The sequence below is a fragment of the Palaemon carinicauda genome, chromosome 35 (assembly GCF_036898095.1).
Source record: "Palaemon carinicauda isolate YSFRI2023 chromosome 35, ASM3689809v2, whole genome shotgun sequence".
Taxonomy (NCBI): domain Eukaryota; kingdom Metazoa; phylum Arthropoda; class Malacostraca; order Decapoda; family Palaemonidae; genus Palaemon; species Palaemon carinicauda.
The window spans coordinates 44,804,514-44,829,552 of NC_090759.1; the positions used below are offsets into that span (position 1 = coordinate 44,804,514).

Consider the following 25,039-nt stretch of genomic DNA (forward strand, 5'->3'; position numbering starts at 1 on the left):
GGAGTATGAGAAAGTATACTAAGGCTCCATAGGCAACTTAGCCTAGGCACCAAGAGAATCGATTACCTAAATCACCGAAATTCACTCGTATACTATTTTGGAAATAATCAATATAATCTTAAATGTATAAAACTGCCTAAAGCTTCAATAACATTTTAAAACACTCGGAAATCCAAAAATCATGCAGGAAAGTACTAGGGCCAAACGAGTAGTCTACATGGTCTAGCGTAGGCCAGAATTGGCGAATACTTCGCCAAAACAAACAATACTAAAAGCACGAATAAGGAAACGATATGTAACGCTAAATAGCTAAAATTATTAAAGCAAAACAGCCGGGAACGTCGCTCTGGCTAACTAAAACTCATACCTAGCGAGCGACAGCGTCCAGGACGCCTCCGGTAGGCAACGGCTCTTGTAACAAAGATTATTACTATTAATCACTTTAAAAATTACCAAGAGCCTACATTTATACATAAAAGAAATAATACTCAACTTATCAGAGGCAGACGAAGTTGGAGAGAGCATAATAAAGCGATTAAATCCAAGATTTTGCGAGAAACACAGGAAAAAACACCGAGTTGTTAAGCTACGCAAAAAGGAATACAGATGGCGCCAGAATCGGCGCAATGCACGCTTACGAAACGGGAGAAGAGAGAGAGCCTTGCGAACGGCTCTCCTTTTTCTTTCTCGTTTTCGTTTTCTTGCCAATTAACCCCTTCGAAGTGTTATCTCTGTTCGGGGTGCAGATTGCAATGTGGCGTGTCAAGAATACGTCCTCTGATATTTCGCGATATCCCTGGTACTTTCATTAGGGATATTCGCTCCAGGAGTTAGAATTCTGGGTACCTTAAGGTAAATTCTCTGGGAATATCGCCGTAGTTGTAATATACCCTAGGAAGCTACCCTATAGGAACTTCCATCAGGACGACATGGCTTGAGCCCAAAAATTATTATTATTATTATTATTATTATTATTATTATTATTATTATTACTATTACTACTTGCTAAGCTACAACCCTAGTTGGAAAAGCAGGATGCTATACGCCTAGGGGCCCCAACAAGGAAAATAGCCCAGTGAGGAAAGGAAACAAGGAAAAATAAAATAATTTAAGAGAAATAGCATTGAAATAAATTTGTTCCGTAACTGGAATACAAACCACGCTATTTAATAAGGGTATTACTTTCGGCGTAGCTCAAATGACGAGCCATTAAAATTTAAAGAGGGTTTACTACCCACACCGCTAGTTAGGGGGGTAGGGGAGGGTAGCTTGCTAAACCCCCCCTCACACACCTGTGCTTGAGCTCACTTTACTTTTGGCTCGGAGCAAGAATGGTTGTTTCCTCTCTCTCTCTTCGCCTATTGTGGACTGCCATTAATTTTTGTCTTTTACTTACTTTTTCTTATACTTGTAATATATGTATAAACATTCTTAATGTTTATGTATATATTTGCGTATAGAAATGTAGTAAGTTTTTCTTTTCAGTGTTTGTGCTGTGTGTGTGATATACGACAACGACACTTGCATAGTCGCAAGGCCAGCACAGTTCCACTTCGTGGGGAACGGCCTCTCCTCTCTGGTCCATCGGTCTTCCCGCCGGCATATGTCCATTAACTCAGCCGCCGCAGGGGAATCGTCATCGCCTGGACCCTCTTCATTCTTCTATTATCTTCGCTTTTCCTCTTTTCCTATGGGAAACTTGAATTCTGAGCGAAGGGAATGTGGCCTTTTTAGATTGACTACGGTCTCTCTCTACTCGAGGTCGTTCACCTTTACTACAACTACGTACTATTACAGAAGCTCCTTTCCCGTTGCGGGTTAGGTTGCTATTCCGTTTATTTGTCTCAATGTTTTTTAGTGAAATCTAATTGTATTTTAACTTTTCAGCTTTCTCCGTGGGGAACACTTCCCTTCGGGGGGGTCAGTGGTTCTCACTATTAGTGAATATTCTTAGATGATTTAGATAATTATAATTCTGTTATACAGTAATTCTGTTTTTATTACAGTTACTCCGCTCCCCCCATTCTCCCGTGGATGTCATCTGGGGAAGGAGGGCGCATACTTAATTCTTATTTTATGTTATTCCCTCGGGGTTCCTCTTCGGAGTTCCTCCCAAGGGAATTTCTGTTAAAATAATTATTTAATTTTATTTTCCCAGTTGACTATGCAGTTTTTCTTCGTTTGACTAAAGAGTGCCAACGAAGCAGAGCTGTCCTGTTCATGCCTGGGGAATCTGCTGTCGCTGCCTTCCCTCAGAGGACTTCGTCATGGGCGTTATCCCTTCTCTCAGAAGTACTCCCGTGACAACATGCCAGCACTTCAGATCATCTTAGAACGCTAGAGGAGGTTCGCCTCCAGGGGTTGGACAACTTCACTTCCGAGGGAGGTTTCCTCCCCAGGTGTGAGGTTTTCTCCCTTCAGAGGGAGAACTTCCCATACCTTAATAAATTCATTGCCTTCGACTACTGTTGCTGCTCTTCGGCCAGACTTTTCTCCCCCCTTGCTGAGTTTCTCTTCCTTCAGGGGTGGAGCACAGTCTTGGCAAGTCTCTTCTACGAAGTGTTCACCTCTCTCATTCGCGAGAGAGGCCACTCATAGAGACTCCTCTTCTGAGGATTGCTACTGCTAGGTCAGCTTGCTGATCCACCAGCCCTAAGGGGCATCACCACGAGTGTCTTCAGGTCTCTTCTACGAAGTGGCACCTCTCTCGTTCGCGAGAGAGGCCACTCATAGAGACTCCTCTTTGGAGGATCGCTACTGATAGGGTCAGCTTGCTGATCCAACGGCCCTATGGGGCGTCATCACGAGTGTCTTCAAGTCTCTTCTACGAAGTAGTCACCTCTCTCGTTCGCGGGAGAGGCTTCTCATAGAGACTCCTCCTCGGAGGATCAACCAGACCCTCCAGTGACCTCAACCTTGTGCTGCAACGTGGTCCTTTGGACTTCGGTCCTGGACTCTAACACAGACCTTTTACGGTCCCATCGGTGGTTGCTGGCCCTTCCAAAGGGCACATCCTAGTTCCTGATCGTCCTGCCAGCTGACCTACCGATCTACCAGCGCAACCTTGTGCGGCAACGAAGGACTTCGGTCCTGGACTCTAAAGCAGACCTGCTTACGGTCCTCATCGGGGGATGCCCGCCTTTTTTTAAAGGGCACATCTCAGTTCCTGATCGTCCTGCCTGCTGACCCTTCAACCTACTAGCGCGTGAAACGCGCGCTCGCTGATCTTCTTTTGCGCGCAAGCGCCAACGATCTTCCGCGCGCGGGTACCGATGGTTTCCCGCGTGCGCACTGCTACCTTCACGCGCGCTTGCCGTTCTTCTCTGCGCGCGCAAGCACCGACGATCTTCTTACGTGCGCAAGCGCTGGCGATCTTCTTACGCTCGCAAGCGCCGACGATCTTCCGCGCGGGTACCGCTACTTTCGCGCGCGCCGACCTTCTTACGCGCGCCGACCTTCTTACGGGCGCCGACCTTCTTACGCGCGCAAGCGCCGACGATCTTTCCCGCTCGTTGGTACCGATGGTCTCCCGCGCGCGCGCCAATAGTCTTCCGCGCGCGCGTGCCAACATTCTGGTACGCGAGTACGCGCCGACGATCTTCCGCGCGCGGTTGCCGATGGGCTCCCACGCGCGTTGATGATTTTCCATGCGCTCTAGTGCCAACAAGCGCGCAAGCGCCAATGCTCCTGCACCCGTTTCATAGTCTGGCACGCGCGCGGCAACAGTTCCGCGTGTACGGTCGACTTTCTCTCCCGCGTGAGCACCTGGGGTCTCCCGCACGCACACCAGCAGTATTGCGCGTGTGCGTGCCGACTTTCTTCTGCGCGCGGGCGCCGATGGCATCCTGCACGTGCACCAATAGTCTGATGTGCAACCGCACCGACGGCCTTACTCACGGGCGCACTCCGACGGCCTTCGCGTGTACGCGCTCCAATAATCTTGAGTGCAAGCACACAGCCTTCCGTGCGCTCCAACGGTCTTCAACGTGCGGGTGCCGATGGTCTTCCGCACGCACGCGCCAACAATCTCCACGTAGTACTCTCACGCACGCGCCAATGCTCCCACTCTTGCGCAACCAATCACACGCTTTGGTGCATTCTAGGGAGAATGCACAAACTACACAGTGCCTTACGGTGCACCAGCAATCTTCCTCTCTTTCCTGCGCCCTCCTGTGCAGTTACGGTCCCCGGATTCATACGCCAGCTCTTGCCAAAGAGTCAAGGCTCGCAGATCCAATGCACTAGCTCTTGTCTAAGAACCAGTGCTTGCCTGCTCTCCAGGCAAATATTAAGCACCAGCGCCATCCTGTGTGCCATCGCTCCAGACTCACTCACACTCGCGCAATTGTCAGTAAAAAGGAATGAAACTTTTTGGACAGGTCACCATTGCCCCATTCCTCCCCTTAAGCACATAAACATTGCCACCGGGAAAAGAGGAATAAGGCTCCGCTGAGGATTCAAGATCCCGACGATTCCTTCCTACAAGGGAATCGAATTGGGGAATCCTTGGTCCCTGTCTCTTCTAAAGTTTCTTTTTTCCTTGACAGACCAGCGGCAGCGAACAGGAAAGCATCAACAGATTGATCTCTAGATCACTGTTTACTGATGGCTACTTCACAGTTTACTGATCGCTAGGTCGCCGATCACCGGATCGCCAATTGCTAGCTCAATGCTGATCTGAGACCTCTAGTCCCTCCAATGACTAACGATCTCCAATTGCTAGCATTTCCAATCATCGATTGTTAGTCAATAACCATTCATGAGCTTGCTGATTACTAGATCACCGATGGGCAGCTCATCCTTTTTCGATCATTGAACTCAGCTCGCTGATCTCTGACCAGCCCATCCTCAGCTTGCTCATCTCTGACCAGCCCATCCTCAGCTTGCTCATCTCTGACCAAACCAGGGGGATCATAATCAGCGGGCTGTTCTCGAATTCACCATCGGTGCACAGACCACCGATTCATGGTCATCTGTTATTTGCCAGCAGTTCGTGACTCGAACTTACTAGTCAACCGCTTCCTGTAGTTCCTAAAACAGAAGTTATACAACATACTTCTCGCTACTGGCCGTTTGGCATCACGCTAAAGTGATCGGTAAACGTTCGACAACCCTCATCAACGGCTTGCCAACAGGGAACTACTTGGGAGCACTCTCCAACTGCACAGCCCAACGGTTAATCAGTGGATATCATTTACCAGATCAATTCTATTCTAAGGAATAGCATCAATCCCATCAAGGCGCGTGGTAAGGCTAAGTGTGGCTTTCCTTCTAAAGAAATTCTCTCTCAGAGAAGAATCCTTGCACTGGATATCGCTCCTGTTCCTTTACGACACGAGTCAAGACTCCAGCGTCGACAATCTTCCATACAAAAGGATCACCAAGGAGCTGTCCCTTTGGGTCGATGCCCACTCCATGTTGGAGTTCGATCAAGGGTTAAGACCTCAGGTCTTCTTTTGCACACTGGACCCTAAGGACACTTACTCCCAGGTCCAAACCATCCATCTAGGAAGGTTGGGAGATTTATTCTAGACAAACAAGAAACACCAGTTCAAGGCACTGTGCTTCAGTCTTTCCATTACACCCATCCTGGTCTCACAGGATCGGCTTCCGTCTCCGCTCTCTCGGGACGACTGACTGACCTTAGCAGACTCAGCGGCAACCTTGCATTAACACTGGAATTTCTGAAGTCTTTTTACCAAGATCCAGTGATCAGGGTAAACCTACGGAATCTTCCCTACTTCCCTTCCAGGAGACTGGTGTATCTGGGAATGATTCTAAACACCAATCTCCACCAAAACCTTCTCGGAACGAGAACGACTTCCATTCCAGGAGACTGGAATTGGAAAAAGAAGAAAGGAGGGACCATAGTGCTGCACCACACGACCTCAGCCCTCTGGACAGAGCCCGAAGGTACCTTTACTTAGATCTCTTAAGAGATGAAGGTCAACTTTCCGGTCCTTGAACAGCCTCATCAGTTCCTAACAGACCTCTCAGTGATGTGACGGACGACACACCGCACACCTCATAGAGACTCACATCAACAAGCAAATAGGATCTGGCTTGTAGAATCTTCCCATCTAATAGTATAAACACTAAGATGGGCCAAAGCCCGTTCTGTACCACTTTCAGCCCGCTTCATTCCAGACTGGAAGAACAGGCTCGCCGACAATCTGTGCACAGCATCTCAGATAGGTATACTGAATGGACTTTGGATCGCCATGTAGCCGACAAAGTCCCGACTTTACGAGGTCCTCCAACTAGGGGTCTGTTCATAATGCCCCTGAACCTCAGGCTACCGCTGCTCACCAGCCCTAGACCCCAAGGCTCTCTGGCAACAACGGTGGGTACAACAATGACGTTTACATCTCGTCCCTGTTTTATCTGGAGAAGAACACTCAACAAGGCTAGAACATCGGTCAACCTATCAAGGATGCTCCTAGCTCTGCTATGGCATTATGCAGAAAGGTCTCCAAACCTTTTGCAGCTCCAGATAGAGCCTCCAAGAGAACCCTCTCCCCATATCAGACAACCCACTTCGACACCTACCACAAGCTATAGCTTTGCTATGAGTGTACGCCTGAAAACTACCCAATACCTCTTGGCGAAGAGGTTGTCTAGATACCTGAGGAGTTCCTCAGCATCAGTCTACCTGGCGGTATCACGTCTTGTGGGGTGGGCGTCATGGGAAAGTGTCTCTTCTCTCAATACCTGGATTTCAGCAATAGCGGAATCCTCAGGTATATGCAAGAGGAAAAGATCCCCTATTCAGTTTCGATAGGTAAAGATGATCACTCAACCTTGATCCTTCACATTCATACTGAAAGAAAGGGACACCCTTTCATCGATAGACTTTTCCTAACTCATACGGACTTACTACTTGCCTTTCCCAAGTCGGAATTGAGACCTTCCTCTCAGAAACATGGTTCAATCTCCGATCCCTAAAGGGACCTCCTTGTGTTCCACTTCACCAGGCAACAAATTTCCTCCTGATTTAAGAACACAATGTTCCTACACACTCGGACAGCAACCATACGAGTTAAGGAACTTCATGGTCTCTCTTTCGACATCGCCCATTATTGAGAGGGGCGAAAGGCAAGGGTCAGTTTCGTCCCTGAATATGTCACCAGACACAGTCTCCAGAGGTGATGGATCCTACACAAGTCTCAACTAGGTAACGGTCGATCCAGATCATCCGTTACTATACCTTAGGGTGAGGTATGAGACCTTACCTAAAGAAAACGGCAACAGCCTGCCCGAGTCCCTCCTCTTGTCAACTCCGAGAGAAACTAGAGGAGGATCGCTGAAACATCATCTCGACATGACGACCCACAGTGTCAGGGGCATAACTATGCCCCTGGTCCTTCTTAGCAGGCTACTCTGTGACGCAGATTTTACAAGAAAGGATGTGAATGCTCCAGGTGACTTTCACAACCTTTCTCCTGCAAGACATAACCCACAGGAACTCGATACGATCTCTATCAGTCCAGTGGTGGCTGCACAACAGCTGGTTATATACCTCAAGCTCCTTATTGGACAAGTAGCAGAAGGTTGAGGGCACTGTTACCTGGTTTTAGTCTGCGTGAATGAAAAGATTTGACTGGCTCTTATTCTTTTCTTCATCCTACCCTCTCGTGGGTAAAGCAGCATCCTGGGTTCTCTGCATAGCTGACCTTAAACATCTGCGGGTAAACCATGCTTCCTTGTGTTCCTAGTATTAAGACTAATACTGTTACGTCCTCATACCCTGACGAGGTGGTATTGGGAAAGTCCTAGGCTACGAGTTCCCATCTTAAGAACTTCAGGACAACTTCTTAGGACAAGTCAAATTTCATACCTTCACACACAGCTTGCGTAGGCTGCACTCCTTGCGTAGTAAGGTTCTAGCGAGGTGCAGTGACTCCTTATTTCTTGGGTACTTACACACTCAAATAACGAGCCCCTGGGCAAAGCCAAAAAGCCACACTGACAGGGACGTCCACCCTTCCTAATGGGTGAGTCACCCCTATTAAATAGTGTGGTTTGTATTCCAGTTACGGAACAAATGACAAATTCGTAGATAATTTGTATTTTTCCGAACTATACAAACCTTAACTATTTAATCAAACTTGCCCACCAGCTCTATCCCCCTTGAAGTCCTACCTCCAAGCAAAGTGAGCTCAAGCACAGGTGTGTGTGAGGGGGGGAGGCGGTAGCAAGCTACCCTCCCCTACCCCCGCTAACTAGCGGTGTGTGTAGTAAACCCTCGTTAAATTTTAATGGCTCGTTATTTTAGCTAAGCCGAAAGTAATACCCCTATTAAATATCTAAGGTTTGTATAGTTAGGAAAAATACAAATTATCTACGAATTTTTCATATTGCTGTACATGTTTCAAAATGAAAATTTGGTCAGGGCAACTTCTACCTTTTCTAAATCCTGCTTGTTCATCTCTCAGCATCTCATCAATCTTTCTCTCCAGTCTCTTTAGAATAAACATACTGTATATTTTCATAACTGACGTAAGTGTTATGCCTCTTATAATTATTGCAGTCAGTCAGGTCTCCTTTTTTTGCTATTTTCACCAACACTCCTAACCCCTATTCATCAGGTTTTGCCTCTTCATGCCACATTCTACAAAATAATCTTGTAAGTAGTCTGGGAGTCACTTCATTTTTGGTCAGTATCATCTCGGCAGTTATTTGAAATATAGCATAAATTATAGATGTGCTATTCTATATAAATTTTCTATTGAATTTGGTAATTTTAAAAATACTATCATGTTTGACTTTCCTTTCTGTCCATAGACACTTTGGAATGATGAAAACAGTTATAAATTATAGATGTGCTATTCTATATAAATTTTCTATTGAATTTGGTAATTTAAAAAAACGGATTTTGAGCGAAGCGAAAAATCTATTTTTGGGTGAGATAGCCATGGCGTCCTGATGGAAGGTTCCTGTTTGGTAGCTTCCTTGGGTATAAGACTACTAAGATATTCCCAGAGAATTTAACCACAGGTTATCACAGAATTCCAACTTCTGGAGCGAGTATCTCAAAGGTTTCCCTTTAAGACATCGTAATACAACAGGGGACACGCATGTCTGATCGTGCCACATAGCTATCTCCACCCCGAACAGAGTTAACGCTTCGGTGTGTAAGGGCTGAGAATAGCTGGGAGCCGTTCCACAGCTAATCTCACTCGTGGCTACTACTGATACTCGAGACGTAAACAAACGGACGCCATTGCTCTAATGACGTCACGCGCGTCTTTATCCTGGCGCCAGTTGCTGCCCATCACCATGATACAATTGTGTAGGGTGGGAACAAACTGAACGAAGTAGTAGGGAGGGTCCATCAGGACGCCATGGCTATCTCACCCAAAAATAGATTTTTCGCTTCGCTCAAAATCCGTTTTTTGGGCTCAAGCCATGGCGTCCTGATGGAAGAGTACCAGAGAATCAATGTATCGTGGTAGATTTTCCCCCAGAGTTAAGTGCCTAGGCATTGACAAAACAGCAAAGTAATCTTAGGTAAGAACCATAGGAACGAAATATCCTGCCCCCCATTGGTAGGAAGTTCCCATGGGCTATGCCGACGTCAAAGTGGTATTGAAGGGCTATTCATCTTGACAGAAGAACTTTTAAGAGCTTAGAGATGAAGCAGAATGTTTGATATTTGTATAGGAACATTCTGAAGTAGGCCAGTGGTGGTTGGGCACTGTGTGTAGAGTTCATCTCCTGATTATCAGAAGTAAGTATTCGTGTAGGAACCTTACTGAGACAAGGTGAATATAATTTAGGATTAGACATCTTAAATTCTTCATGACCATAAGAAAGGAGGAATAAATAAAACTATGACAGTATGTATTTCATAGTAAGTAGGAGCTGAAAGAGACGCATAAGTAATAAAATAGAAATTTTATTTCACAATGCAGAAATTAAATAATTTACAGCAAAAGTAAAGTTCATTTACAGTAATAATAATGTACATAGAAATAAAGGCTTGCTCTTGAATCTGAAAGGGAATTTCAGGATTAGTAGGTACTCGTTCTCGAGGAACGCAAGTCTTTAAATAACACATCATGCTCAAGGCATGCGGCACTTGTGTGACACTATGACATTTCACCTGGGATAAGAACAGTTATAAAAGCACTAAGTGTTTTTAGACATCACTATGAATCACTCGAGGGTCAACATAGGCACCCGAAGAGTTAGAGTCCCAAGTAACTCACTGTTCTACGCAGAGTTAGGTGCAGGTTTCATAACACTACCTGCGGCTACCACAAAATGTTTGATTTCGTGCACTTGTTTCGCATAATGTTTAAAGAAAACTCGCGAGGACTTCCAGCCCGTAAAGTTTTTAAGGCTCTCAAAGTCCATGCTCTGAAAGAAGTTCAGAGAAGATGCCACTTTTCTAGGATCATGACCAGCGGGTGTACTGTTCGGATCCGCTCTGCGAATGAAGTAGGTGATTTTCGCTCTTAATTGTTTCAGTGACAGGTCGCTGCCCGATGTTTCTCCTTTGAAGAGTTGGCCTCCACCAAAGTTTGAAGTTCTGCGAAGATAGACCTTGAGACTCTCTACTGGACATAGAGAGACATCCTCCTTCAGGGGGCATATTCTCCAAGGGCCCCATCTTTTGGTGGGTAATTCATTTTTGGCGAGAAACGTCGGATCAGGGGAGAGGGTCACTTCTCCTGAATCAGCAAACAGGATGTGTCCCTCTTCTCTTGATAATGCCACTATTTCGCTGACTCGAGCTCCCGAGGCGAGAGCAAATAAAAATATAACTTTCTGAGTCAGATCCTTGAGGGGGCATGAATCATTGTCCAAGTTGGAGGCGAAATGGAGTACCTTGTCTAGTGACCAGGAGATCGGTTTCGGAGGGGGTGCTGGGCGTAGGCGAGCACATGCTTTCGGCAGTTTGTTAAAGATGTCGTTGGACAGATCAATTTGGAAAGCATATAGAATTGGTCTAGTCAAAGCCGATTTGCAGGTTGAAATCGTATTGGCTGCTAATCCTTGTCCATGAAGGTGAATGAAGAAGGACATACAGAAATCAATGGTGATTTCTTTAGGATTTTTTGCTTTAACAAAGGAGACCCATTTCCTCCAGGATGATTCATATTGCCGTCTCGTGGATTCGGTCTTGTATTCCTCTAGGAAGTCTAGACTTTTCTTCGAGATCCCAAACCTCTTCTTTGCGGCAAGGGAGAGAAAATCATGAGATGAAGGTCCTTGATTTTCGATGATGAAGCGAAGACAGTCGACTTCTGTACTTGTTGAGAGAGAACTGGGCCCGGGAGAGGGATCAGCTTGGGCTGCAGCTCCAGGACCAGGGGGTACCAGTTGCTCCGGGGCCACTTGGGAGCCACTAGGGCCGCTGTCCCTTTGAAGGTTCTCAGTTTGGAGAGGACTTTCAACAGAAGGTTGGTGGGAGGGAACAGGTATATCTTCGACCATCTGTTCCAGTCCAGTGACATGGCGTCCACCGCTTCTGCTTTGGGGTCCTCGTACGGGGCTACGTACAGAGGAAGTTGATTGTTGTCGCTCGTTGCAAAGAGATCTATCTGAAGTTCTGGGACTTGATGAGAGATGAAGGAGAATGATCTTGCGTCTAGAGACCATTCCGACTCTATCGGGTTTGTCCGAGATAGAGCATCCGCTGTCACGTTGCGGAATCCTTGTAGGTGAACTGCAGACAGGTGCCACTTCTTCTTCTCCGCCAGACGGAAGATTGGGAGAAGCACCTGATTTATCTGGGGCGATCTTGAGCCCTGGCGATTGAGACAACGAACTACCACCGAGTTGTCTAGGGTTAGACGGATGTGGATCGAGGGCGGCGGGGATAGCTTCTTCAGAGTAAGAAGGACCGCCATGGCCTCCAAGATGTTTATGTGGAACGTCTTGAATAGTGGAGACCAGGTCCCTTGAGCTTGTTTCAGGTGGGAGTGACCTCCCCAGCCCTCCAGTGAGGCATCCGTGTGGATGTTGAGTGATGGAGGAGGGTGTTGGAGAGGAATGGACCTTTTCAGGGCCATTGCTTCCGACCACGGCTTTAGGAGGCGTCGAAGTCTGTTTGGAAGCCGTCTCTTGAGGTCTCTTCGAGCGATGGATGCCGATCGTCTCCAGACTCCCGCGGCATCCTTTAGCTGTGCACGAAGCACTGGGTTTGTCACTGAGGCGAATTGTAGAGAGCCTAGAACTCGTTCCTGCTGTCGTCTTGAAATGCGTTTGGATTTCAGTAGTCGCTTGACAGACCCTGCTATTTCCTTCCTTTTCTTCTGGGGGATGGAAAGGCGGTGTGACTGAAGATTCCAGTGGATTCCCAGCCACTGAAACTTCTGAGCCGGAGAGAGGCGAGATTTCTTCTCGTTGATCTTGAATCCCAGGTGTTCTAGGTACTGGGTAACTTCGTCGCAAGACTTTGTACACTCTTCGGGCGATGGAGCCCAGACTAGCCAGTCGTCGAGGTAGGCCATCACCTGGACGTTTCTTAGGCGGAGCTGTTGTACTATGGCATCCGCCAGCTTTGTGAAGATCCGAGGGGCCACATTGAGGCCGAATGGCATGGCCCGGAAGGCGTAGCTTTTTCTTTGGAGTCGAAATCCTAGGTAGGAGGAAGCGTGATGGTTCATTGGAATGTGCCAATAGGCATCCGCCAGGTCTATAGAGACCGTGTAGGAACCTTGAGGCAGAAGGGTCCTTATTTGTTGAAGCGTCAGCATCTTGAATTTGTTGTTCTCTATGAACTTGTTGAGGGGGGATAAGTCCAGAATGACTCTGAGCTTGTCTGAGTCCTTCTTGGGAACGCAAAACAGTCTCCCTTGGAACCTGGTGGACTTTACCTTCCTTATCACCTTCTTGTTCAAGAGGTCTAGAACATATTCTTCCAGAATGGGGGTCGATTGTTGAAAGAACCGCTGGAAGATTGGGGGTGGTTGCACCCAACTCCAGCCTAGACCGTTCTTGATGATGCTGTGTGCCCAAGGATCGAAGGTCCAACGATCCTGGAATTGGCGGAGTCTTCCTCCCACCGGAAGCACTTCATTGCTTCTGGTGTCCCGAGGACTTGTTGCCTCGGCCGCTAGCTCCCTTTCCTCCTCTACCTCTGGAGGGACGACGAGAGGCGTCTCTGCTTGCACCCCTGGACGAGCCTCTACCTCTGGCATGAAAGGTAGTGGATGGCTGCTCAAAGGCAGGGGTGAAGACCGGTGACTGTGACAACACCGGTTGGGGGACCAATTGAAAGGTCTGTTGTGGTTGGGCAACCACTTGGGAGGTAGCGGGTCCCGGAAACTGACGTCGTTGTTGACGTTGCTGGGGTTTCGGCTTCTGAGGTTTCCTCTTAGGCTGAGGTCCATCGTCCTGAGAGGTTTTCCTTTTTCTGGACATGCCCCACTTGTGGAGAAGGTTCCTATTCTCCGTGGCGGCTCTGTCAGTTATTTCCTTGACAAGGTCAGAAGGAAACAGGTGCTTACCCCAGATGTTGGAGGAAATCAGCCTCCGGGGTTCGTGTTTCACGGTGGCACCGACAAACACGAATTCACGACAGGCTCTACGAGCCTTTATGAAATGGTACAAGTCCTTCATTACTGTGAGTAAGTGGGATTTGGCCAGTACCATGTAGTGATCAGGTACTGCTGTGTCACAGGCCATAACTTCAAGTTGGACTTGATGAGAAAGAGATGCCGCAAGCCTCTCCTTCGTGTCTTGTTCCCGGCGAAGGAGGTGATCATTGAGCTTAGGGAGGTCTTCATTAAACTGACGTCCGGCGACGTCAGGATCGAGCCTACCCACGACGAAAGTATGTTGGACATCTTTCCATTGTCTAGTGTCAGGGGGTGTCACGATGGAGAAGGGTCTGCACTCCTCCAGTGCAGGGCAGGGTTTTCCTTCTTCCGCCGCTTTAAGGCATGCAGCCAAGGCCTTTTCCAAAAAGGGAAGAATCGCAGTGTCAGGTGCGACATATGTAGGATGCTTCTTGCTCAAGGCAGGAAGCTTAGAGCAGGTAAAGCCCCTGCTCTTAAATGCGGAGGCTAGCATAGCCTGGGCCTTTGCGAGATCGAACACTATCTCTTCTTTAGGTTCGGTCTCCTCCTTCGAGGCAGGTTCGGAACGAAGCCGGACGTAACAGTCCGGGTAGGCCTCGAAGCTTGGGAAGAACTCCACATCTTCCAACGGGACCGTGCCGATTTTGTCACTAACAAAGATCCTGCCGGTCGCAATAACCATATGCTCTGCATACCTCCACGGGTTGGCATGAGAGCAAGCTGGGAGATCCTTGACCGAGATCTTCTTCGGGTCTCTGGATCCAATCATAGACCTGATGGACTCCTGGTTCTCCTTCAGTCTGTCGTCCATGACAGCTCTAATCAGTCGGATCAGTTCTTGGGTAGAAGAGGAAGGATCCGGGGTCGAGGAGGTAGACGGAATGGACATTTCCGTCGGTGTAGGAGTAGGCGGAGGGATGGACGAGGGAGTAGCTCCAATCTCCGACTCGGTGTATTCCACCTTGTCTTCGTCCTCTTCGGCTCCTTGAGCCATAAGCGTCTTCTCCGTGTCTTCCGAGACGTCAGAGATCTGTTCATCATCCTCGGAATCTAAACGACACTCGTGCATGGACTGAGCCATGACCACATCAGGTTCCACCGTAATTTGGACAGTGGGGATTGCTTCCTTTGGAACCACTGAGTCAGGGGAGGCCTTAGGGAACAACAGGGACCTCAGTTCTTCGGTGGCCAGGTACGGTCCAGTAGCATTTCTCTGAAAACCACGCACCCACTTGCGCAGTTTTTCACGAGCAATGTCTCTAACCTCCGCTGAGGGAGGGTTATGGAAGGCCTCAACTAGGTAGGCCTGGCAGACCGTACATTCCAGTGGATTCCAGAACTTCCAATCCCCTTTCTTGTCTGAGCAAGGGGCGTGAGTCCTGCACGCCGTATGTCCGTAAAACTGCGAGCGTTTCACAGCACAGTAGGCGAAGTCACACTTCATCTGCTCCTCCTGTGGAAGAAAGAGAAAATGAGTATGGGGGAGTCATAGGAATGGCTCTTAAATTAAGTTAATATTAATCATTAATCTTAACTTAAAGAAGGTGTGATGCATAGAGAATGAAACAGTAAAGGAGAACACGCTCCATGCATCTCGCCCGGCTGGTTACCATAGGCTTGGTCCTGGGATAATCCAAATGACCGAGATCATTGGATATAGTTTCCTAGGATTCCCATTATATTGGAACTCCATGGAAAACCAAGGACAAGGTTGGGATCGAATTCATTCGGTTCCCAGTTAAGAGCCAGAAGGCCTCATTAAGGGTACTGCTTCTGGCAACCAGCCGCGCTAAGATGCACATAGCATGCTGGAAATAGAAGAATGCAAAGAGACAGCATGATCACTAATAGAGCAGTACTAGGTACTGATCTTAAAAGCAAGGCAGCTTATCTATTTGCAATGTAGGGCTATCTTAGTCTTATGATAGCTACAGAGAGGGGGTGCAAGTATTCTTGACGCCTCCGGGGCATCCGGCAAGCCGCCGGCACGCCGGAGCTCGCTCCAGCGTAGATTCTGGCACTAGAACAGACAATTTCCAAAGTCAGTTAGATACCAGGATGGCGGCCGCCGGCACAACGGCGGCACGCCGGCAGGGAGCGGCGGCTCCGGCAGCCGGAGGATGCCGGATTGGTGACTGGGGTAAGGATGGTACAGGTAGTATCGGGTTGCCGGCAGTATATGCCGGCACTCCGGAGATCGACCGGCAAGCGGACGATTAGATAGGAGTAGGAAAGCTGCCGGTAGTAGCCGGCGGCAGCCGGCAGTCCCTCGGTACACGGGGGGCTGGCGGCAAGGGTAGGGAAGTCACCAAGAGGGAGGCAGGTATTGCCGACAGTAGAGGCGGCAAGAGACCGGCACCCGGATAGATAGAGAGACAGGGGGAGGGGGGAAAGGATGCAGGAAGTACCGTCAGGGTTCCAGACATCCCTCCCCCTCCCTGAGGGGGTGTACCCATGATAGAGACAGGCTCTAGCATCCATAAGCAGGGGTCACTAGGGACCGGGAGCAGGTAGCCCAAGGGAGGACTAGGGAACACCCAAGAGGGGGGGGGGGGAGACTCCCCTATGCAGAGCTACACTAGTAACTAACCTTATAGGACACTATGAAGGTATATGTACCAGAGCGGACAGCACAGGGAAGCTCGGGTAGCCCTACTCATCCACCCTAAGGAGGATTTGTAGGACAGGGGACAGATGAGTATAAACTAACCTAAGCATAGGCTAGGTTATACAAGTGATAGGTGGGGAGGGAGAAGAGAGAGGTCTTCCCAGGAAGGGTTTCTGTACCAGAGCGGCCACAAAGGGAAGGGAGGACACTCCCTAACCTAAGATTAGGCTGATCGGCTAAAACGGTGCAAGAGTACAGTTTCAGCATGGAACAGAGAAACCTTCCTAACCCGGCCTAGATCAGGGCTAAAAGTTCTGAACTAGGCAAGGAAGAAGACATATCGCTATCGCAGGAAAGTCATAGACTATCCTAGCCATAGAGGTAGGCTAGCCTAACCTCACTCTCAGACGCAATCCTAAAGGGGGTTCATTCCTTTAGGGAGGACTGAGAGGCGATATAAATACTCTATTAGACAATTAATCCCTTTACTCAGAAAAGGGATCAAGGCTAAATAGAGGGAGTGCCAAGGCAGGGGATGAAGGAAGCATATAGGGGTCCTAAGGTTAGGTTAGGCTAGAAAGAATCACTGACTAGCCTATCCCCTATATGGTCCCTGAAGGCGAAAACATTTGCATCACTAGTCAAAAGTATTGTAAAATAATAATGCCACTATCTTCATAACTTAGTCTAGGATCACTAATAAATCATGCATGAACACTTGTAAGTAGGCTCCTGGCCTGGGGGCTATAGTAGCCGACTGGTATGAGGTCAATCGATGACCGATAAAAAGCGTCTAAACACGATATAAAAGTTCCTAGCTATGAAGACTAAATAAACTAATGTATTCGATTAGTATATAATGCCGGAAGCGTTGTTGTGGCTAACTAAATAAGACATGCAAAACAACAACGACGCCATAAAATGGCGGGTCCGGTAGAGGCACAGCTCTGCCACAAAACATCAATTATTTCGCGAAATAATATTTACTTTACGGCCAGAGCTTAATTAAACAATACTGGAACCTTGTACTCAACTTTCCAGAAGAAGGCGAGGCTGAAGGTAACGACATAGCGAAGATGCAAAGCGATAAAGTTAACACAAGGGAAAATCCGTCTAAGTAGGGCAGCTACTAAACAAAGGATAAAGACGCGCGTGACGTCATTAGAGCAATGGCGTCCGTTTGTTTACGTCTCGAGTATCAGTAGTAGCCACGAGTGAGATTAGCTGTGGAACGGCTCCCAGCTATTCTCAGCCCTTACACACCGAAGCGTTAACTCTGTTCGGGGTGGAGATAGCTATGTGGCACGATCAGACATGCGTGTCCCCTGTTGTATTACGATGTCTTAAAGAGAAACCTTTGAGATACTCGCTCCAGAAGTTGGAATTCTGTGATAACCTGTGGTTAAATTCTCTGGGAATATCTTAGTAGTCTTATACCCAAGGAAGCTACCAAACAGGAACCTTCCATCAGGACGCCATGGCTTGAGCCCAAAAATACTGTCATGTCTGACTGTCCTTTCTGTCCATAGACACTTTGGAATGATGAAAACTGTTGGCATCATTGGAGCAGGGGCGGCTGGTCTTTGTGGTGCACGCCATGCCTTAGCAGCGGCTGATCTAACGCCCATTATTTGGGAACAGTCTAGCAGAGTTGGTGGAACTTGGGTCTATACCCAGGAGTTGGGAAAGGATAAATATGGGCTCCCCATTCACTCAAGCATGTACAAAAACTTGAAGTAAGTTTTTAATTTTCAGTGGTCTTTTTTGTGAAATATATTGAATATACACTACTGTACTTCAAAAATATTTTTTGGAGTTAACCCCTTCGCTGCGATGAGGTTGATGTACGTCAAAACATGCCTGATAATACACACCGTGACGTCGGGATACGTCATCATCATCATTATATTATTATTATTATTATTATTATTATTATTATTATTATTATTATTATTATTATTATTTGTTCCGTAACCGAAATACAAACCACGCTATTTACAAAGGGTTATTACTTTTAGCGTAGCTGAAATGGCGAGCCATTAGAATTTAACGAGGGTGTATTACCCCCCGCGCTAGTTAGCGGGGGGGTAGGGGAGTGGTAGCTAGCTACCCCTCCTCCCCCTCACACACAGGTGAATACTCACTTTCACTTTTGGCTCGGACTGTGACAGACGTCTCTGTCTTGGTCCTCGCTTGGCAGCCATTGTCTGTTTTGTCTTTACTTAATCGCTTACTTTTCTTTTACTCAATATATATGTAAACATGTTTTCATGTTTGTATATACAGTATATTTGAGTATAGAAATAAGTAAGTTTCCTTTTCAGATGTGTGTGTGTAGTGTACGATATCTACGTGGAGGCCTCGGCAGTTAGGCCACCACGGCCTAATTTTATGGGTTGCGATCGAGTTTGACTTCGGTCTTTCTCTCTCTCTCTCTCTTGAGGTCGTTCACCCTTTTACTATGTTTTACTACGCCCTTGTAGCTTCCTTCCCGTGTGGGTGGGGTTGCTACGCCGTACATTTTGTCTCAATTAGTTTATGAATCTAATTGTAGTTGTTAATTTTTCAGCTTGTAGAACGATTCCTTTCGGGGTTTTCGTTTTTTCCTTAGTGTTCATTCATTTTTAAATTACATAATTACATAGTTACATAATTATAATTGTTATAATTCTGTTTTGGTTACAGCTCTCCTTCCGCGAGTGTAAGTGGTTGTGAGGGCACGTGCCTGTTGTGTAATTCTTGTTCCTTTTCCTCGGGATTCCTCTTCGGAGCCTTCCCGGGGGAATGAATGTGTACTAATATTATTTGTTTTATTTTTTTTTACAGTTACCGATCTAGTTCGTTTCTGTAATATAGCAACGGTGTGAGCTGTCTGGTTGAGTCCTGGGGATTCGGCTGTTGCTGCCTCCCCCCTTGTATTGTCGTCAGGGGCGTGTCTCCTTCTACTGGTAGTACTCCCGTGTCGACGGACAGCTCTCCAGTTCATTTTAGAACAGTCAGGAGGCTTGCCTCCTTGGGCGGATAACTTTCCTTCCGAGGGAAGTTTTTTTTTCCTGTCCAGGCTTGAGCTTTTCCTCTTTTGGGGGGTTCTTCTCTTGCCTTTTTTTCGTGCGACTATGCTCTTGGTGCTGAGCGGTCGCACCTGCAGTTTCGCTCAAGGGGCTGGGCAACTGCAGGAGCTCCTCTTCGGAGGATTGCCCCTTTTAGGTCACTGGCTGACCAGTCTCTTCCACGAAGTGTTTCTCTTTCGTTCGCGAGAGAGTACACTCATAGAGACTCCTCTTCGGAGGTTTCTTCTGTTGCTGTTGCTGTTGGCCTCCCTCGCCGTAAGGCCTCGTCGTAAGGGCCTCTCATCTCCCTATAAGGGTGCTTGAGGCGCCTTTTTGAATCTCCGTTGGCAGCCTACAACTTCTTTTTCTCGATCTTCCGTCTTGGTGCAGATGGACAGCAGTCTAATCTCGTCTTCCGACGGGCAACGGTCTTCCCGACGGACAACGGTCTTCCCGACGGACAGCGGTCTTCCGACGGACATCAGTCTCCCGGCGGACAACGATCCCTTCGGGGCAAAGGGTTGCCCCCACGGGGGTTCTTCCCTTGCGTGTCAGGGTTTTCCCTGCGCGCCCTTCTGTTCGACAGCGCTCTCCTGTTCGTCAGCGCTTTCAAGATGATCTTCCCTGCGGTTCCTGTTACGTGCCCTGTGCGCCCACGTTCGCCCTCGCGATCTAGAACTTCGGTTCAGGTCGGGGTCAAGGACTCTTCTTCTTTGCGCAGGCTTCCACGCGTAGCCTTCTGCTCGTCAGCGATCATCAGCTCGTCAGCGATCATCAGCTCGTCAGCGATCATCAGCTCGTCAGCGATCGTCAGCTCGCCAGCGATCGTCAGCTCGCCAGCGATCGTCAGCTCGTCAGCGATCATCAGCTCGCCAGCGATCTCCGGATCGCCCACGTGTGTTACAGCTGGCACGCCAACGTTCTCCAACACTTCTGAAGGAACATGGTTCGCCAGCTACTAGCTCAACTGCGGATGCTGATCGCCATCGCGCGACCCTCAACTGCGGATGCTGATCGCCATCGCGCGACCCTCAACTGCGGATGCTGATCGCCATCGCGCGACCCTCAACTGCGGATGCTGATCGCCATCGCGCGACCCTCAACTGCGGATGCTGATCGCCATCGCGCGACCCTCAACTGCGGATGCTGATCGCCATCGCGCGACCCTCAACTGCGGATGCTGATCGCCATCGCGCGACCCTCAACTGCGGATGCTGATCGCCATCGCGCGACCCTCAACTGCGGATGCTGATCGCCATCGCGCGACCCTCAACTGCGGATGCTGATCGCCATCGCGCGACCCTCAACTGCGGATGCTGATCGCCATCGCGCGACCCTCAACTGCGGATGCTGATCGCCATCGCGCGACCCTCAACTGCGGATGCTGATCACCATCGCACCCTTTCACGCGATCATTCACCTGCGCATGCTGCTCGCCATCGCACAACCCTGAACGATTGCCCGCTTACGCATGCTGCTCCTCATCGCACAACCCTGAACGATTGCCCGCTTACGCATGCTGCTCCTCATCGCACAACCCTGAACGATCGCCCTCTTGCGGATGCTGATCACCATCGCACCCTTTCACGCGATCATTCACCTGCGCATGCTGCTCGCCATCGCACAACCCTGAACGATTGCCCGCTTACGCATGCTGCTCGCCATCGCACAACCCTGAACGATTGCCCGCTTACGCATGCTGCTCCTCATCGCACCACCCTGAACGATCGCCCTCCTGCAGATGCTGATCACCATCGCACCCTTTCACGCGATCATTCACCTGCGCATGCTGCTCGCCATCGCACAACCCTGCACGATTGCCCGCTTACGCATGCTGCTCCTCATCGCACAAACCTGAACGCTCGCCCTCTTGCGGATGCTGATCACCATCGCACCCTATCACGCGATCATTCACCTACACATGCTGCTCGCCATCGCTTACCGCCAGCGATCTTCTTCACCTACGCGGCAGCACGATCCCTCGGCGCGCCCGCGCGATCGCTCGCCTGCGCGCCCGCGCGATCGCTCGCCTGCGCGCCCGCGCGATCGCTCGCCCGCGCGATCGCTCGCCCGCGCGATCGCTCGCCCGCGCGATCGCTCGCCCGCGCGATCGCTCGCCTGCGCGCCCGCGCGCCCGCGCGATCGCTCGCCCGCGCGCCCGCGCGATCGCTCGCCTGCGCGCCCGCGCGACCGCTCGCCTGCGCGCCCGCGCGACCGCTCGCCTGCGCGCCCGCGCGACCGCTCGCCTGCGCGCCCGCGCGCGACCGCTCGCCTGCGCGCCCGCGCGACCATTCGCCTTTGCGCGACCGTTCGCCCTCGCGCGACCATAGTTCGCGGCGAATTCCACAGCCGGTGGTAGCAGCAGGGACGCGTGCTCCTAGGCGGCACTCGGGATCACCTCCATCCAAGCTCAGGTTGGTAGTGCAGGACGGAGACAAGTCAGTACAGCATTCTTCCCACCTTCTTTTCAGGCAGGAACCGTCGTGTCCTCTCCAAAGGATCGCCCGATCCCTTTCACCTTAGTGAGGATTTCGGACTCTGTGTCCTTGGAGCAGCAGACATGGTTTGATCCGCTGGCACGGGCGTTAATGAGGGTTATGAAACCAGCACTCACCGGCCAGGGTAACAAACCAGCGGCTGTCTCTCCTACGCTGAAGAGAAAGAGAGGAGTGGACTTCGTGGTGACTTCCCCCAGGGCGAAGTTGGTTCCCAAGAGGTCGGTCTCGAGGGTCCCCTCTCCTGCACGAGTACTATCTCCTTCTCCCGCCCTGGAAGGATTTTTGGCGGGGGCGCTTTCCGTTCAAGATTTCTCCATCGGACAAGGGATGACTGCTTACCTCTTCCTCTGGGAGCTTACCAGGTTCTTTCCCTCCTCGGTTACGGCCCGAGGTTTGGTTCAAGGAAGCTACAGGAAGATCAAGGGTACTTTCCTCCTCTCGAGCTCAGGCACCTTGGCCTTTCGTCGTTAAGTATCTACTTGCGGACAAGCTCGATGTTGTACCATCTGGACGCGCTGACTGAAGGCTTCCTTCGGGTGTCTCATCTGTGGAGGTCAACGACCTCAGACACCCTTCCATCCTTGAGAAGAGTTTTGTCTTTGCCCAAGGACAGAGACTTAGACATCTGCTGTGCGGAGTAAATCGACTTCCGGTTTCACTCCTCCAAGGCGCTTTCTTCCAGACTCTGCAGGGCTCCAGCTCCCTTTTCTTTCAACCACGTCGGCCTAAGTTATCGGCTACGACAACTGGGACAAGGTGTCCAATTGCAGTTTCCTCCTGTCAGGAACAGATGGCACGGGAGACTCCCCCGGGGGGGCATAGTCCTAAAAGGAGTTCACGAACTCTAGGATTGCAGGTTTTTTCGCTGGGAGGATGCTTAAGGTTACTCATCCGAATGACAGCTTCCCGATGCCCATTCCCGCACAATCTCTGTGAGTAGCCAAGGATATCGCGCCTGCCGTCTCTGTCAGCGAATTCAGTGTCTCTGAACCTCTATGCCATAGCATCAGCAGAGTTGCCCGGTTGGGCAGAATGATCCATACCTTAGGCGAAGGTCTTCCTTAGGATCATCGACGGCTTCACCCCCGGCCCCCTCAGTCGATCCTTTCTTGTAAGGAAGGATCTGAGAGGGGATGTCCATAGTCGACCTCTCAGCCCTGATCAAGTTTGTCGAACAAACTTCGGCCAGCGTAGACCAGCAGAATCGATCAGACTGGTAACGAGGCGACAGGACTCCTTTAACCCTGGATCGGAAGGACGGGTACTTTCAGTTTCCATTCCATCCATCTTCCAGGGTGCTCGTCGAATTCAGCCTAAACTGCAAGTATTCCTGCTTATGATGCAGTGTGGCTATCCCGCCGTGGCATAGCAGGTTTGTTTCCCCAGAGAACTCTCCCTGCCTTCCTCTTGGCCGCTCAGGTGCAGACTTCCGCCTCCTCTGCTGTTTGGAGGGCTGGTCAACTCCGGTAGGCTCGGGTTTCGACCTTCTTCAGCGCCGGGAAAAGCTTCCGAATGCTGACCATGAGTGTGGGCTCATGGTATTTTGCTTGGAGCCTTCTCTTCCTCTGCCTCAACATCTGGAGTATCTGGCCATGATATTGAGTCAACCGCCTTACCACGTTGGAAACCCCGCTTCTCGTCCGTCCAGCGAGGTTAAGCAACGTCGGTACTTGGATGGGTGACCACCTGGGGACGCCAGATTCTGTTACCACATCCTCCGAGCCTTCCTTTCGGTTGACTGTGGCAAGACTGAGGAGAGTCGCAGTACCTGTTCTCAGTCAAGCAGAGTTTTCAGCCCTACCTTGGAACGTTTCCTAGTTCTTCTTTCCTCATTGACCCGTTTATAGTCCGAACGGTCGCCTCAGGATAAGTTCCATGTGGGGCGATCCAAGTTCCGGTGGCTTCAGGCAATGTTTAACCGGACTCCCTGGCCCTATGGGACCAGCGGAACTATTAAACCTGCAATGGGTGTTGACCTATGGAGCCTCTTGATGGTAGTGGATATTCTCGTCCTTTCCCCACATTCTTGATGCGGTTCTCGGACTCGTCAAAGGAAAGGGGGGGGGGCATGTTCCGGTCCAGGCCTATGGTCAAGACCTGAAGGATACCTCTCCATCATTCAGGCAGGCTTAAGGGCCTTAGTCTGGCCCCTCTTCAGATCCTACCGCTCCTGCCAAGTCGCCCCGTTGCGTGTCGACTTCATGCTAACCAGCAGGGGACGCATTTTCACACCTTCACATCTTGCAGTAGAGATACCGGGATGATTGAGATTCTCTCAATTCCACCATCGGCTCTCTCATTCCAGGCAGGGGAATGTTTCTCTCAGACTATCCGAGCAGAGCCTCATAGAGAGAGTGTACCTAGGGGTCTTTGACCTTGGGTAACCAGCAAGTGCTGGTCTGGGGGACCTGATCGCGACAGCTTGGAACCTCAAGCTTCCGCTAGTTTTCCCCCCAGTCTCAGACCCCGAGACTCTGGCAAGATGCATTCCGGTGATGGTGGGACAACTTCGACGCCTGCGTCTTCCCTCCTTTTTGTCTGCGGACAATGGGTCTCAACAAAACCAGGTTGTCTGTCAACCTTTCAATGGGAGAGCTCCACTGGGACTATGCGCAGAACGGTTTCTGGACCCTCTGCTTCCCCTGACGGAACTCCCGGGAGAGCTTCTCCCACGGCGCAGACTACTCAAGCAACCACACTGCGACATCTCTCCCGAACCGGGGCGTCGCTTCGGCTTCATGCCTGGAGACACTACGCTTCCTCCTCTAGAAGAGACAACCCGCTACAGTCGCGGTACGGAGGTCGCGTCATCTGCGATAGTCATCCACAGGGGTCTCCCAGGCAAAGTGAAGAGTCTAAGGTGGTTGGTGCCGTGGGAGATATACCTCTTCCCGTGAGGCCTCTTCTCCAGCAATAACGGTCTTATTGCCTTTCGGCGGGAGGAAACTCCTTTCCGCTCTTGGCAATGAAGCCTGTCGCTCAGCCTTTCCCTGACCTTCAGGCTTAAAGGAATAACTTTTTCCTGCCCGCTGGATCTATCCTCGCTCATGCGAAGCTACGATCGTCCCTGCCCTAGTCGGAGGAAGACCTCCAACTTGGAGCATGGCTCGGACTTTTAGTCCTTTAAGAGATCTTCTCAAGACCCTTTTACGACAGGCCTCGGATTGTATTCCGCCTTGGGTCTTCTGCTCACTCTGGCCACGGCCAGTGTGTAAGCAATCTTCTTGGTCTCTTACTACTCCCCCCCTTTCTAAGGAAGAGGGGAAGGCAACATTCAGGCTCGCTCCTGAGTTGTTGGCTACACTCAGAATCTGAGGGTCCCGACCCTTCGGTCCGATTCATTCAAGATTT

The 25,039-nt window shown here is 49.9% G+C and overlaps 1 protein-coding gene across 4 annotated transcripts in view; it reads left to right on the plus strand.

Annotated features, from left to right (window-relative positions):
* LOC137627716 (uncharacterized) overlaps window positions 1-25,039 on the plus strand; it is a 252,300-nt gene that overhangs the window by 36,154 nt on the left and 191,107 nt on the right. For all 4 annotated transcript variants that reach the window (XM_068358974.1, XM_068358971.1, XM_068358972.1 and 1 more), the window contains exon 2: window positions 17,670-17,876. In XM_068358974.1, the coding sequence (XP_068215075.1) occupies window positions 17,680-17,876 (197 nt within the window). In that variant the 5' untranslated portion in view covers window positions 17,670-17,679. The remainder of the gene's footprint in view (window positions 1-17,669; window positions 17,877-25,039) is intronic.